The 16,351-nt window shown below is 37.4% G+C and overlaps 1 protein-coding gene across 2 annotated transcripts in view; it reads left to right on the top strand.

The window, feature by feature from the left end:
• Positions 1 to 16,351, top strand: part of LOC105229644 (dynein axonemal heavy chain 5) — a 31,911-nt gene that overhangs the window by 14,416 nt on the left and 1,144 nt on the right. Inside the window, exons 22-37 of one of the 2 annotated variants that reach the window (XM_049449444.1) lie at positions 1,052 to 1,438; positions 1,514 to 2,099; positions 2,159 to 2,392; positions 2,612 to 2,698; positions 3,389 to 6,066; positions 6,136 to 6,384; positions 7,200 to 8,768; positions 8,832 to 9,000; positions 9,496 to 9,648; positions 9,808 to 10,100; positions 10,202 to 10,694; positions 11,143 to 11,332; positions 11,527 to 11,683; positions 13,537 to 13,632; positions 13,986 to 14,042; positions 15,531 to 15,663. In XM_049449444.1, the coding sequence (XP_049305401.1) occupies positions 1,052 to 1,438; positions 1,514 to 2,099; positions 2,159 to 2,392; positions 2,612 to 2,698; positions 3,389 to 6,066; positions 6,136 to 6,384; positions 7,200 to 8,768; positions 8,832 to 9,000; positions 9,496 to 9,648; positions 9,808 to 10,100; positions 10,202 to 10,694; positions 11,143 to 11,332; positions 11,527 to 11,683; positions 13,537 to 13,632; positions 13,986 to 14,042; positions 15,531 to 15,663 (7,531 nt within the window). The remainder of the gene's footprint in view (positions 1 to 1,051; positions 1,439 to 1,513; positions 2,100 to 2,158; positions 2,393 to 2,611; positions 2,699 to 3,388; positions 6,067 to 6,135; positions 6,385 to 7,199; positions 8,769 to 8,831; positions 9,001 to 9,495; positions 9,649 to 9,807; positions 10,101 to 10,201; positions 10,695 to 11,142; positions 11,333 to 11,526; positions 11,684 to 13,536; positions 13,633 to 13,985; positions 14,043 to 15,530; positions 15,664 to 16,351) is intronic. The other variant, XM_049449445.1, reaches the window with a different exon arrangement.

The raw sequence follows: 16,351 nt of genomic DNA, 5'->3' as shown, positions 1-16,351 counted from the left end.
TTTATAGTACATACATACATGCATAGGTAGGTGAATGCAGCGCTGCCAAAAGTTGGATTGTGGTTCTGGGTGACAAATTTCATTATGTTTTAATCTTGTATCACTTAGCAAGTCATACAGTCTTTCATATGATAACAAAAGCGGCGTGAAAAGAACGCGGGCTATAAAGTTGTCTAGAGTCTTCATGTATGCTGTATGTAATTTATAAGTATGGGACATTTCACACGTGAGATTGTTATGCAAGCACTCCTGCACGTGTATGTTCAGCATTGTATTGGAATTGCGGTTATTTCGGTATTTGCAATTCATGCTTTAAAATACTAGTCAGTATCATTGTCATATCCCGCCAAGGAGTAAGTAACTTCAATATATACCATATATGTATATGTATATTGTATATATCTGTACGTGTGTGAAAGATTTGCCATAATCAGCTGATTCGCTGACGTCACACGACAGGTAATATATACTTCTTTTATAATCTCTAGCAAACAATATGTTAATTAAGTTGACAATTCTGTTTGATCATATGTTTGCGTTGTAGGCTAGACGCTGTATTGAAATGCTTTACAAATACAATAGATGCCTAGATGCTTATGTCATGACCAACTCTGATCTATAGAGTGAATTCAGTGTTGATTAGAGATTATGGGTCTACATTTAAAACTCGTTGACGATTTATTTACCAATTTGTCATGATTAATACTAGAAAGCTAACGAATGCATCAATAGGTATAGGATCCACATAATTATCATCTTTGGGATATGTTTTTTAGGTTACTTAAGGTAGTACAATTTCCTTTCATAATCTCTTTTATTGCAACTTATTTTTATATATTGTATGCCAGCTTAATAATTTGTTGTCTTGCATTATAAGAAAAACGAAATTTCACTTAAAATTTCTCAGAGTATATATCAAAGGTATAAGGAACATCTGTGTTCATCACTAAGGCTCGTTTTTCGTATCTAAAATTTTGACTCTTCCCCCTTTTGTTGCATATATATATGTGTACACTTTTTCTTATCAATATTACTTGTATTACTGTTGCAGAATCCTGGCTACGCTGGCAGAAAAGAATTACCTGAAAATTTGAAAATACAATTTCGCACTGTCGCGATGATGGTGCCAGACCGACAAATAATAATACGCGTCAAGTTGGCGTCATGTGGCTTTTTGGAGAATATTACACTGGCGAGAAAATTTTACACGCTTTATAAACTGTGTGAGGAGCAGTTAACTAAGCAGGTTCATTATGATTTTGGTTTGAGAAACATTTTATCGGTACTGCGTACTTTGGGTGCTGCCAAGCGGAGAAACTCGAAGGATGGCGAGAGTACGATTGTGATGCGTGTCCTACGCGATATGAATCTCTCGAAGTTGATTGATGAAGACGAACCGTTATTCATGTCGCTTGTGTCGGATTTGTTTCCCAATCAGGTAGGTAATAAAGAAGTGGACATTGATGTGTCAGGATTCGCATATGTGAATTGTATTTTAACTTCCTTTACGTAGACACTCGAAAAGACCAATTACCCAGAACTTGAAGCAGCTATTGCTCAGCAGACGGAAGAAGCTAATTTGGTCTACCATCCTCCATGGGTTCTCAAATTAATACAATTATACGAAACCCAAACCGTTCGACATGGCATTATGACATTGGGTCCCAGTGGTGCTGGTAAGACAACATGCATCCATACACTAATGAAGGCACTCACTCAAATGGGTGACAATCATCGCGAGATGCGTATGAATCCAAAGGCTATAACGGCTGCTCAAATGTTTGGCCGTTTAGATGTGGCTACCAATGATTGGACCGATGGCATATTTTCGGCTTTGTGGCGCAAAACGCTCAAATTAAAAAGTGGCGAACATATTTGGCTCGTGCTGGACGGTCCTGTAGATAGTATTTGGATTGAAAATTTGAACTCAGTTCTAGATGATAACAAGACATTGACCTTGGCAAATGGCGATCGTCTTACTATGGCGCCAACAGTAAAAATAATTTTCGAACCGCACAACATTGACAACGCGTCACCGGCAACTGTGTCCCGTAATGGAATGGTGTATATGAGTTCCTCAGGGTTAGATTCCAGACCGAGTAAGAAAGTGTATACCAAGTTGTTTTGGGTAGACGTTTGAATAATTATTTTCGATTAGTTGTACAAGCTTGGCTAAAGAATCGCGCACCTGGTGAAAAATCAGTTTTTTGGGCCCTCTTCGAGCAAACTTTCATTCAGGTTTACAACTGGGGCACACAAAATCTTAAGCTTTTGATGTCGGTGTTGCAATGCAATATAGTACGACAGATGCTATCGATTTTAGAGGGCTTGGTGCCGGTAAAGAAGGAGGAGGAGCAAGCTGTCAGCCTGTCAAGTAAAGAAACAAACGACGGTAAGTATTTTACAGGTAAAATTTCCATTTTACAACTCTCAATTACGTGATCTGATAAGTGAGCAAAAGCAGCAATCAACTGGCTAAGGCGGCTCTGCGTTGTTGCATTGAAACCAAAAACCTTTGCACAATACATTTATCACATGAAAACAATATCAATAACTGCTATATGACTATATTATATACTCACATATCGATGCATAACAATACATATTGCAGCAACAAAAGCGGGAAAACACAAAATCATAGCGAAAGTGAATGAAATTAACCAGGAGCGTCGAAACTCCGCCGCCAGCGGGGATGGCGGTAATGTATACGCAACAGCTTATCAAACAAACATTTGTCACAACGATACGCACTCCTTCTCGTACTAACACAAACACTCACCCACACACATTATGTACACACATATTTATTGGCTCTGTCGTTCCAATGAATGTTTTCCGTTTATTTGCTTTGTGTTTTTGTGCCAAGTCTCTTTGTAGGAAAATTAACGGATAAATAAAAAAATAAAATTATTCTCCAGCACCTGAGATCAAGGACTCAAAAGGCACTACACCATCACTATATTTTAATTAGTTTCTTTCTGTCATATACATTTATATACATAGCTTCTTATTGTAAATATACAACGTTTTATACACACAACAAACCAACCACAGGTTCAACACACACCGCTGCTATCCATTTATCTGTACTCGTATGTATTCTGTGTCTGCAATTATTCACTTGATGTATTCACGTGATCTGCGGATTCGGTGCCTACAATTGTCTGTTTGTAATTATTTCATAGTATGTATGTGAGCGTGATTATTTAGTCAACTTTCCTATGTAATACCCGATATTATTAAATATGGTGTTTGTCGACGTGTTGTAACTGTTTTGTTGTAACTAAATCCATTCGTATATACTTATTTGTTGACCACCTACCTAATTATGCTTAAGGAAAGTTTTTGGTGGCTCATTAGATCATTATTTTTTATTAAACTTTCACAGACGAGCTTCCCGAGGAACCGGCTGTAGAGGAGAAAGAAGATACATGCACACCCGAACATTTGCATCGACTATATATCTTTGCGCTAGCTTGGGGTCTCGGGGGATATCTCAATGCCGCTGACCGCATTCGTCTGGATTTATATATTAAAGAAGCTTTCCCCCAGTTGGACTTCGCCCAGGCGACTAGCACAGAAAGTAGTATTTTCGATTTCTTCGTTTCCGAGGCAGGCACGTGGCAGGCGTGGAAGACACTGGTCACCCCATATATGTATCCAGAGTTATCTACACCAGACTATCTAAATATTCTGGTGCCCATCATTGATAATGTACGTATGGATTACTTAATCGCTACCATAGCGAATCAGGAAAGTGCTGTAATGTTGATCGGCGAACAGGGTACTGGAAAGACGGTGATAATGAAGAACTTTATGAAGAAAATGAATCCGGAGGCTTATATGGGCCGCTCTTTCAATTTTTCATCGGCCACCAGTCCATACCAATTTCAACGTACTATCGAGAGTTATGTGGAGAAACGTGTAGGGGTTACTTTTGGTCCCCCAGGAGGACGTAAATTGATTGTGTTTATTGATGATGTCAATTTGCCAGAGATAAATGAATGGGGCGATCAAGTGACGAATGAAATTGTTCGCCAAAGTATGGATATGAAAGGCTTTTACAGTTTGGAGAAGCCTGGCGATTTTACGACAGTAGTGGATGTTCAATATGTTGCCGCAATGGGTTTGCCAGGTGGTGGCCGTAACGACATACCGTCGCGATTAAAACGACAATTTTGTGTGTTTAATTGCAATATTCCCGATGATGAGTCGATTGATAAAATATTTCGTGTTATTGGTGAAGGGCATTATAATGCCAAACGTGGGTTTACGTCGGAAGTACGTAGTTTAGTCAAGAAGTTAATTGTTGTGACTCGTCATTTGTGGCAGCGAACGCGTGAGAAACTTTTACCCACACCTGCCAAATTTCATTATGTTTTTAGCTTACGCGACTTATCGCGGATATGGCAAGGTATGGTGGGGACTTTGTCAACTGTTATAACAGCAGATAGCGTGCTCATGTCATTGTGGAAACATGAATGCACACGGGTATTTGCAGACCGTTTTACGACTTTTCAGGATAAAGAGTGGTTTAGTTCGGAGTTAGCTTGTCTTGTGCGTGAGGAGCTTGGTGAAGCTTACTCGCAGATGATTATTCCGAATCCAGTGTTTGTAGATTTCATGCGCGATGCACCTGAACCAACGGGTGAGGAGGGAGAGGACGCTGATATGGAGTTACCCAAAGTTTACGAACCGGTGAATTCTCATGAAGTGCTCCGGGAGCGTCTCGTTATGTTCCTCGCACAGTTTAATGAAATGGTACGAGGCTCTGGGATGGATCTGGTTTTCTTCCCTGATGCTATGCTGCATTTGGTGAAGATCTCTCGAATCATTCGGCATCCGAGGGGAAACGTCATGCTTGTCGGGGTCGGTGGATCGGGTAAACAATCATTGACAAAATTGGCATCATTTATAGCTGGCTACAAAACATTCCAAATTGCTTTGACACGGTCGTATAATGTAGCCAACTTTCTGGAGGACTTAAAATTATTATATCGCACCTGTGGTGTTCAAGGCAAAGGAACAACGTTTTTATTTACTGATATGGACATTAAAGAAGAGGGATTCCTTGAATACCTCAACAATATATTATCATCTGGTGTGATATCAAATCTATTTTCTCGAGACGAACAATCTGAAATTGTACAAGAATTGACTCCGGTTATGAAACGAGAAAATCAGCGAAAAACAGCGACCCCGGAAAGTGTGATGGAGTTTTTCTTGGCCCGCACATGCGCCAATCTTCATGTGGCTTTTTGTTTCTCGCCAGTTGGTGAAACATTCCGATCGAGGGTGCAACGTTTTCCGGCATTGGTGTCCGGATGCACTATCGATTGGTTCCAGCCGTGGCCAAAGGATGCACTCGTCTCGGTGGCAAGACACTTTCTGAGTGACTTTGAAATTGAGTGTACACCGGCAGTGAAGGAAGAGTTGGTCAATGCGCTCGGCTCTATTCAAGATATAGTCGCGGAAACATCGTTAGAATATTTCCAGCGTTTTAGACGTGCAACACACGTGACACCGAAGTCATATTTGAATTTCATTGCTGGTTACAAAAATATATATCAGCAAACACAGAAAGAATTGCGAGATGGTGCAGAAAAGATGGATACTGGATTGGAGAAGTTAAAGGAAGCCTCCGCTTCAGTTGAAATACTGAAAAAGGACTTGGTGGTAATGGAGGAGGAGTTGGTGGAGGCCTCCAAAAATGCCGAATCTGTGTTGGTGGAAGTTACCGAAAGAGCCATGCAAGCCGAAATCGTGAAAAATCAAGTTCTTATTGTAAAAGACAAAGCCGAGGCATTAGTTGCATGCATTGCAAAAGAAAAAGCACTTGCCGAGGAAAAGTTAGAGGCTGCCAAGCCGGCGCTGGAAGAGGCCGAAATGGCATTGAATACAATAAAGCCAGCGCACATTGCAACAGTACGCAAGTTGGGTCGACCGCCACATTTAATTATGAGAATCATGGATTGTGTCCTGATTTTATTCAAAAGAAAATTACATCCTTGTATACCGGATTCTGGAACACCATGTCCGAAGCCATCTTGGCAAGAATCCTTAAAGGTATTTTTTGTCGAAATGAGGATTATGTCGAAGATACCACTCACAATTTCACATGTTTTTTTAATTTAGATGATGGCCAGCGCAACGTTTCTGCTACAATTACAAAATTATCCAAAGGATACAATAAATGATGAAATGATCGATTTACTTCAGCCGTACTTTCGCATGGAAGACTATAATATGGACATGGCAAGGCGGGTTTGCGGAGACGTTGCTGGATTGTTGTCTTGGACCAAAGCTATGTCATTCTTCCACAGTGTTAACAAAGAAGTGCTGCCACTAAAGACAAACCTAACTTTGCAGGAGGCGCGATTAAAGGTAAACAGCTGTTTTATCAATGTGGATGTCTGCAGAGCCAATTAATTAACTTTATTTTATATTTGATTTAATATATAGTTTTAATGCATTCTTGTTGACACCACATTTATGTATTACATCTCAACATAAGTATTATAAACATATGTACATATTCAGTTATATCATATCTTAATGAAATTGGTACAAGTGTGCCTTGGCTAAAAGTGAGGACCACTGCAACGCATGCAAACTCTAAAAGGGGGGTGCTCCCGCCCTCTAATGGCTTAATGTGCATACCTCCTAAACCATCAAAGTTGTAATAACCTAATTCGCTTAGAGTAAATATTATCAGAACCCCCACTGACGGTATGAATACTGAAATAATCGAATATAGCCTCGCCCATTGCCCTTGTTTTGTTAAAAACTACCAATAAGTTAACATGATACAAAATTTTATTGCATTCCATTCATGACTTCGTCAAACAATGAAGTTGAACCCTTACGCTACGTTTTTTAATATTGTCAACACCTGAATATATTTAGCCGGCTTTGACCTTGCAAGTTGCAAGTATATAAAATGTTCGGTTACATCCGAACTTAGCACTTCCTTATTTGTTTTTTATTAATTTTTTTGAGTTTCGAGATAATATGTATACCCAATACCATTTCTAATCACTATTTTATTAATATTACTAAACAAATAATTATTATTAACGGTCAACCTCAGCGTAACTGAGCGTTTTTAATGGAATTGTTTTATTTATTGTGAAAGAATTTACATTTCCTGAAGATATTTAATATTGTCTTTGCCGTTTATCTAATTTTTGTATACGTAGTTAGCCATGGATGACTTGGCTGGCGCTGAAGAGCAGTTAAGAGAGCGTGAAGAAGCACTTCAGGCCGTCAAAAATCAGTACGATAAAGCCGTTGGTGAGAAACAAAGACTTACTGATGCTGCCAATGTATGTCTACGAAAAATGACTGCGGCTACAGCATTAATAAATGGGCTTTCAGATGAAAAGCATCGCTGGACAAATCAGAGCAAAGAGTTTAAAATACAACTTGGCAAGCTGGTTGGTGACGTTTTGCTAGCGACAGGCTTTCTTTCATATTGCGGCCCATATAATCAGGAGTTTCGTGCAAATTTAATTAGAACATGGATGGGCATTCTAAAACAAAAAAATATTCCCTTCACAACGGGTTTGAACATTATTAATATGCTCGTTGATTCATCCACAGTGTCAGAATGGACTTTGCAGGGGCTGCCAAATGATGAGTTGTCGGTACAGAATGCCTTGATTGCTACAAAATCAAGTAGTTATCCACTATTGGTAGATCCCCAGACACAGGGAAAACTTTGGATAAAATCAAAAGAGGGTGAAAACGAATTACAGATTACATCCTTAAATCACAAGTATTTCAGAACACATTTAGAAGACTCATTGTCGCTTGGACGACCACTGTTAATTGAGGACGTCGGCACCGAGCTGGATCCAGTGCTCGACAATGTGTTGGAGAAGAACTTCATCAAGTCGGGTAGCATAGAGAAAGTGTTGGTGGGCGACAAGGAGTGTGATGTAATGCCAGGTTTTATGTTATATATAACTACGAAATTACCAAATCCCGCGTTTAGTCCGGAGGTAAGCGCTAAAACATCCATCATTGACTTTACTGTCACAATGCGAGGTCTCGAGGATCAACTTTTAGGAAGAGTGATTCTTATGGAGAAATCAGATTTGGAAGCTGAACGAGTCGCTCTCTTCGAAACCGTTATGACAAATCAACGCAAAATGAAGGAATTAGAGGCAAATTTGTTATACCGTCTTAGTTCTTCACAAGGATCTTTGGTAGATGACGAAGCCTTAATTGAGGTACTACGAGTTACAAAAACAACTTCCGAAGAAGTTAATCAAAAATTGAAAATTTCCGAAATAACTGAACGAAAGATAATGAAGGCTCGGGAAGAGTTCCGTGCCGTGGCTGCCCGCGGCTCAGTACTTTACTTCTTGATTGTTGAGATGAGTAATGTGAATGTTATGTATCAAAATTCTTTGAAACAATTTTTGGTTATTTTCAATAATTCAATCACCAAATCCACGAAATCGAATGTAACTGAGGAACGGATAATTATTATTTTACGCTATCTGACCTATGAGGTCTACAAGTTTACAAATCGTAGCTTATATGAACGTCATAAGCAGTTGTTCACCTTAATGCTGGCTATTAAAATCGACTACCACAACGGCAATGTGACTCATGAGGAGTTTATGTCGTTTGTTAAAGGTGGTGCTTCGCTTGACCTAAATGCTGTCACGCCAAAACCATTTCGCTGGATATTGGACATAACGTGGTTGAATTTAGTGGAGATAAGCAAGTTGGAAACATTTTCAAATGTTCTGACACTAGTGAGATCAGATTACAGATAGATCTGAAAGTTGATTTTCTAAATATGAGCATAATTTTTTCAGATTGAGTTAAACGAAAAGGAATGGCGTATTTGGTATGAAGCTGAGAAGCCGGAGAATGAGGAAATTCCATGTGGCTATCAGACATCTTTAGATGGCTTTCGAAAATTATTATTGGTGCGTTCTTGGTGTCCGGATCGTACGATTTCACAAGCGAAAAAGTACATAGAGGGTAGGAATATTAATCTTATATAAAGAAATATACACATACATATACAAATTATTTTAATAAAATTTAGCACACTAGGCCTACTCGTAGTTTAATCCAGTTTAGAAGATGAGAAAGATAAGAAAAAGATAAATTTTTACACTTGCTTCAAAAGAGTGATGATAACATACAAAAATGTGTTTACTCAATTATAATTTTCAACGCTACGCTTTTGGTTGTTTATAACTTATAACTTTGTGAGACTATAGGAAACCCTTAATTATAAATAATTTTGAATAAATTCCAAATGAAAAATTTATTATTTTTTGCACTGGCAAACATTTGTATCAATCAATTTCAAAATTAAATGTCAAGTACAAACCCTTGGATTCTTATACCAGCAATAACGTTTTCGTTTATATGCGTAAATAATATTTGCATTGTAATAAATAGTTTATTATATGTATAGTATATGTATATATTAGTATAAACTTCAAACAAACACATTGAATTTTACAGAGTCTTTGGGCCCTGAGTACAGCGAGATGCAAATTTTAGATCTTGAAGTGACTTGGGCAGAATCAGAGCCACGCACGCCGTTCGTTTGTCTGCTGTCTATTGGATCCGATCCTACGACACAAATTGCCGCATTGGCCAAACAAAAAGGCATACGTAAGATAATAACATAATTACAAGTCCATCACGTTAATTTGACCGTGCACCATCTCACATACCACATTTTACCGTAAGCCTGGACAAATATCACTAATGTCTACATACTTTTGTACAACAACACAATGGTAAAGTTAAATTTCTTCTTGACTGTCTTAGCTTTGAAATCGGTTTCAATGGGGCAGGGGCAAGAATTCCACGCACGCAAAATGATAATGGACTCAATGTCCGGCGGTGGCTGGGTGTTATTGCAGAATGTTCATCTCTCGTTGCCTTTCTGCGCGGAAGTCATTGATATGCTCGTAGAGACGGAACACATCGATGATACGTTCCGAATGTGGGTGACCACAGAACCACATGCAGATTTTCCAATCGGCTTACTTCAAATGGCCATAAAATTCACCAATGAGCCACCGCAAGGCATACGAGCCAGTCTAAAGCGCAGCTACCAGGTAAGTTACCCACACATTAACGCACCTTGTGTTAATGTAATCGAACATGCCTGTGTATTCGGTACGCTGCAATGTATTGGTGTTGTTCGCGCCACCCGCAGGCTTTCACTCAGGACTTTCTCGATTACACCGCAGCGTCACAATGGCCACCATTGCTATATACTGTAGCCTTTTTGCACACAATCGTTCAAGAACGGAGGAAATTTGGTCCGCTTGGTTGGAATGTACCATATGAGTTTAATCAGGCAGACTTTGCGGCGAGCGTGCAGTTCATACAGAATCACTTGGATGAGATGGATCCAAAGAAGGGAGTCTCATGGCAAACGCTTGTCTACATGATTGGAGAGGTTCAATATGGTGGGCGTGTGACTGATGATTTTGATAAGAGACTGCTGACCACTTTTACCGCGGTGTGGTTTTGTGAGGGGCTTTTAAGTAACTCATTCGAATTCTACAAAGGATACAAAGTGCCGAATACGAAGAGTTTGCAAGGATTCGTCGATTATATAAACAGCTTGCCTGCTTATGATACGCCAGAGGTGTTTGGCTTGCATTCCAATGCTGACATCACGTATCAAATTAATTCAGCCAAAGGTAAATGCCATTATTCTCTTATTGATAATAGCACACTTCTACAAAATGTCAGGAGGATCAATTTGTGGAAGAGGTCAAAGGTGACTTCTATGTACGAGTATACATACATATGTACGTACTTTACTACGTATATACTATGAGCGCTTTCGTTTATTTAGTGTTAATTGAAATGTCCAGAATTGCTGAGCTAACGGTATAATCTTCCAGATGGGTATGTGTAATTAATGAAGAAAAGAGAGAATGTTGACAAAAATTTGTGAGTAAAATCAGCGAAACGTGAGGAAAGTTGTATCATTGCATTGGGTGTGGGTGAACATGTATCAAGAATGTGTAATGAATTTAACCTGCTTATACTGATAACTTATAGCATTTTATGCAAAGGATACATCAATATTGGACATTTCAATTTCTTATTTTGCCACAATTTGAATTATCCTCCCACGTTAAGGTATTTTGGACACCATACTGAGCGTGCAGCCAAAAGAGGGAGGCGGAGGCGGTGGGGAGACACGCGAGAGCATTGTTTATCAGCTGGCCGACGACATGCTGCGAAAGCTTCCGCCTCAGTATAACGCCTACGAAGTGCGTGAGAACCTACTTCGCATGGGAATTCTTCTACCGATGAACATCTTTCTCAGGTAACTAGACGCCGTGCCGCAGTGTGAAGCTGTGGAAACTGCTGCTGATCTGCTTTTCCATAATTTATCTTTAATAATGAGCAGCTGTCGATTGCTATAACAAGTGCAACTATGTACACACATACTTATGTATTTAAAAGCTTACATATATATATTTCTTTTTTTTTTATTCTTTTTAATCAAACCATTGAAAGGCAAGAAATTGATCGCATGCAGAAAGTGATTAAGAAAGTATACACATGCTTGTGCGACCTGAAATTGGCAATTGATGGCACAATTGTGATGAGTCCAGCCCTGAAGGAGTCCTTGGATGCCATGTATGATGCACGCATACCGGAATCTTGGATGAAGGTTAAAAATACATACATACATACTATGTATCCAGTTGTGCACATGCCATAATAAATGCATATGTATGCACGTCACTTCTTCATATATAAGCTAGTACTTATGTAGTACATGTATGTATAAGAAAAATTAGTTTCATCTACCTAATATATGTATGTACATATACATATGTGAGAGCACCTTTCTTTTTATGAAACGTCATAATATGAATTAACAGACGTACGTGCGTGTGAAGTCCAGGTAGCTTTCGCCTTAGTTGACGTAGTGAGTAGAAGAAATTCTTGGTTTGTTTTGCTTCAGCTTATTGAGAGTATTCCCCAGTTTTTTTGCGTTTACGCACCAACGGGTGGGAAATAGTAGCAGGTCGGTTTAATTTACCTTTGTGAAATGGAACTTTGTATAGGTAAATACAAGTATATATGTATATATACTTCAAAATGTAAAAATATTGTATTATTCTCACAAAAAATTAACCAATTTTTGTCTAACTGTATATGGGATAGCAAAGTAAAAAACTCTTAATTGATTTATTGGCTTCATTGCTATTACATACGGGGTTGCCGTAGAAAAACAGCGCACGGAGGTAAAAAGGTGAGGTCCCTTTCCTACAAGAATATTTCCACTTACTACTTCAATGTTTTAGAAAAATAAGTCAAATACGAAGTTCTATGCTCTCAGCACATCTGCTTTAAATTTGTTTTGTACGATTTCGAAAATCAGTTCATACATAGACTTTCGGGCAGATTTAGATTTTAGTTTATACCGTTATACACATATGCATATAGGTATAGCAAGACTAGACAGTTAATAAGAAGACAGAATCATCTCATTTAAACATTTAATTATCGATCTAATTAATGAAAAACGTTTTTTTGAAATCTTTTGAGTATCCTGATTAAGTTTTTGACCACAGAGCTTAAAATCCTCCATTATAAAATTGTTGTTTGAAGTAAGACGAGGTTCAAAATTTGTACCGTAAACATGCCCTGAGCTTCATTGGACAAGTTATTAGATACATATTAACGTAATGCTTTCTTTCAAAATGTTTTGCAGCTGCGTTAAGACGAGGTTTAAAATTTGTACCGTAAACATGCTCTGAGCTTCATTGGACAGGTTATTAGATACATATCAACGGAATGCTTTCTTTCAAAATGTTTTGCAGCTGCGTTAAGCTCATTTGCTCTCATATCATGAGAACGATTTCTTTTGAACTGCAATTTTCATCCACTTCTTCATGTAATACGTTTCCGCGTTTTTTTTTTGGCTGATGGTAAAATCATCTCAGCATACTCTATATTTTCAACAGCAATTTTGCATATATTGGTAGTCGAGAAAGTCTTTTCGTATTTTGTAAATAGATCTCGTTGCAGTCTTGTATTTCCAGTGCTACCAATCACATTGTTTCATCCCATATAGTGTTGTAAAATTAAATTCGGGGAAGTTGAAAAATGGTTACAACTGTTCAAAAATGAGTGAAAATAATGAATTGAAATTGGCTATATTTTGAAAGTTTTCTATAAAAAAGGGAAGAATGCCACGCAAGCCACCAATGAAATTTTTGAATTTTATGGAGACGATGTAGCACAACAATGGTACGCTCGCTTGCGTTCTGGAAATTTCGAAATTTCATTAAAATACTGTTTTTGCATTCGCATTTAGATTATCGAAAAGGCTCAAAAACTATATGTGCACAGTTTCAGATACATTACACTAAAGTATATTAAAATTACATAACAATGTTCTTGCTCCAGACATTTACCAGTGTAATTAATATTATATATGTATTTGATAATATTATATAAGTATATTTAATTTATTGGATTGAAAGGACTCATTTTTTTATATCCGTTTCACAGATATCTTGGGAATCGACAACTCTAGGCTTCTGGTATACGGAGCTATTGGAACGAAATGCTCAATTTCGCACTTGGATATCAACAGATAGACCGAAAGTGAGTGTTAAAAAATATTATCTACATCATGAAAAATTATTACAATTTTAAAATTTTATCGGTAAATTTCGTCATTAAATTCATTTAGTATAGAGCTCATTGTGATCTGACTTACTTTTCTGAAAAAATTTTAATTAAAATATTTGAGGCTTATTAAATATACATAGACCACATATACTACATATATATAACATTTGCATATTCCTATATATTGTATAATATTTCCATCATGGCCTTCATCCTCTTTAATATGGTAACTGTTGCTGCCGCCAATGGATGCCCATTGATGCTATCCGACTGAATACACACGAATTCAATTTGTGAATTGACGAAATGTGAATATATTACGAAAGGTATTTTGGATGACGGGCTTCTTTAATCCCCAAGGATTTTTAACAGCTATGCGGCAGGTAAGTTTATATTTGTTTTTCAACCGTCAATTGGATATATACTATATATATATATGTATATATATATAATAAGTATATTTGTATCAATTGGACTGATGTTTGTGAAAGTGTGTATGACTGCCATTTCACTTAACTTTAAGTACGTAGTAAGTGAAAAAATCGTTACATGTTAGGTTGTCCAGTGAACAGTGTCCAATTAGAAACCCTAAAATTGCTATATATAGAATGAACCTTGATAGAAGAAAATACATACAAAGTTCGTACATAGATCTCTTAATCTGGTTCCAGTGTTAGAAAGTAAGATGAAAATGGAGTACCGACTCGTTACCAGACTTTCGAAGCTGCAGTGAGGATGTCCGTACTTGCAGCGATTCCGCTGTGTCCGGTGTAATTGAAATTTGCCAAAATAATATTTACGAATATTTAATATAATTTCGTATTGTGTGTTATTAAACTTGTAGCTCAATGATTATTTGTGTCTCTGTTTTATAATTCGGGCAAACAAAGGAAATGTTTTCTTATTGTTATTGTCACTCTTTTTTATACTTGTTTCTCAACAACTTTTAATATTAAAACTTTTTCAGTCTTACGAGAAATGAACAGGTGCCAAGAGAAGGCAAATATTAAGAGAACGACTCTAATACAGTTCATGACACGCATAATAAAGATGTTTCATATTTTTCACATTATTACTTCCTAGCACCGTCAGCAGCAGAAACGGAAATTACTATTTGGTAGTTAAGCGAAAATGAATAGGATAAATGTTTTTGTGCTCTTAACAAACTAAGTTTGATTAGAAGGACTATGAGACGTATTCATTTTATTATTCCTTGATATCAGCTTCTCAGCGAAGAAAAAATCGGAACTATATTAGTTGTTCCGTAATTCTCGAGTATTCTATGAGAGTGATAAGTTTAGAGGACTGTAATAAGGGTCTATAATGAAAAACAGTGCAAGGGCAAGTTTATATTCTAAGCGAATTATATGAAAGGATATTATTCATAGCAACAGAAAAGCAGTTAAAACTATCGTAAGTAATCGTAGAAATGCTAAAAATATTCGGTATATGCAGAATCCATACTTTCTCCCAACTTTTGCTCACAAACTGATTTTGCCAGGATTAATTAAATTAATGAATATAACTACTTATTAGGTATGCGTTTACGTATGTAATTATGTATTTAGAAAGGGCTTAGGATAGCTCACATGAATAACGTGACCTGTGTGAATTTCGCTGCCTGAGGGCGCGCTTTGATCCCCTTGAACGTTGGCACTTATAACTGTTTATTATTTGCTAGCAAATCTAATTTAATTATGCTACTATTTCACTTGAGTTACAATAACTATCCAATTCACCTCCCTACTGTCACCCTTTGCATCACATATAATCGTACGTGGCTTTCCGTCCAAACTATTCTTTGTTTTTAATACATTCAAATGGAAACAAATGCAAAACAAACCTCGGTTGGGATTTGCGTGGGATTTTAGGAAGTGACACGCGCACACAAAGGCTGGGCACTGGACTCGGTTGTACTGCAAAATCAAATAACTCGCTATAATAAGGAAGACATCTCCGAATACCCCACCGAAGGTGTCTACGTGCATGGGCTATTTCTGGAAGGTGAGTATTGCCAGTTGGCAGTTGGCGTGACCTGTGGTATGCCATTTGAATACATATGACCTTTCAACTCTCATAGTAACCCATTGTAATTTCTAACGTTTTCATCATGGCGGTTTATTTCTTTATTTATCTTTAGCACTCATTATTTATTATGAAGTTTTCCTATTTGCTTATTTTATGACCATGCCGTATACATAGCTGTAGCACGTGTAAAGCATACAAACAAATATATGCTGCAAACCTTTAGAGTTCAATGCATTTCAAAAATGTTATTTGGTCTAGATTTTTTAACATTTGTAGTTCCTTTCTTTAGTAATAACCAGAAATTCTGACTAAAAAATTGTGTCGAAATTTCAGAACATTTTGAAATCGGTTTCAAACAATTATGAACTTTATTTTGCGGTTAAGCTTGCAAGTTATGTATTCACAGAATGTCCTTCAATATTTGCAAATATGTACATACATACTTATAGTGCCCGAACGTGAACGGGTATTTGCGACAAAATACTTGTCCGTAAAATTCTTATTTTACATGTAGTACGTCGTATGCCCATAAGAGAGTTAAAGTGGCGCATTTCACTTAGGAAATGAGCTTTCACGCATGCCAATAGCACATATTAAAGTAGTATAAGGATTTGAGCATGTTAGCACATTAACGTCAAAGCATATTCTACTTCTGGTTGCTTTT

Source organism: Bactrocera dorsalis, chromosome 2, assembly GCF_023373825.1.
Source record: "Bactrocera dorsalis isolate Fly_Bdor chromosome 2, ASM2337382v1, whole genome shotgun sequence".
NCBI lineage: Eukaryota > Metazoa > Arthropoda > Insecta > Diptera > Tephritidae > Bactrocera > Bactrocera dorsalis.
This window is presented reverse-complemented; position numbering and strand designations above follow the sequence as displayed.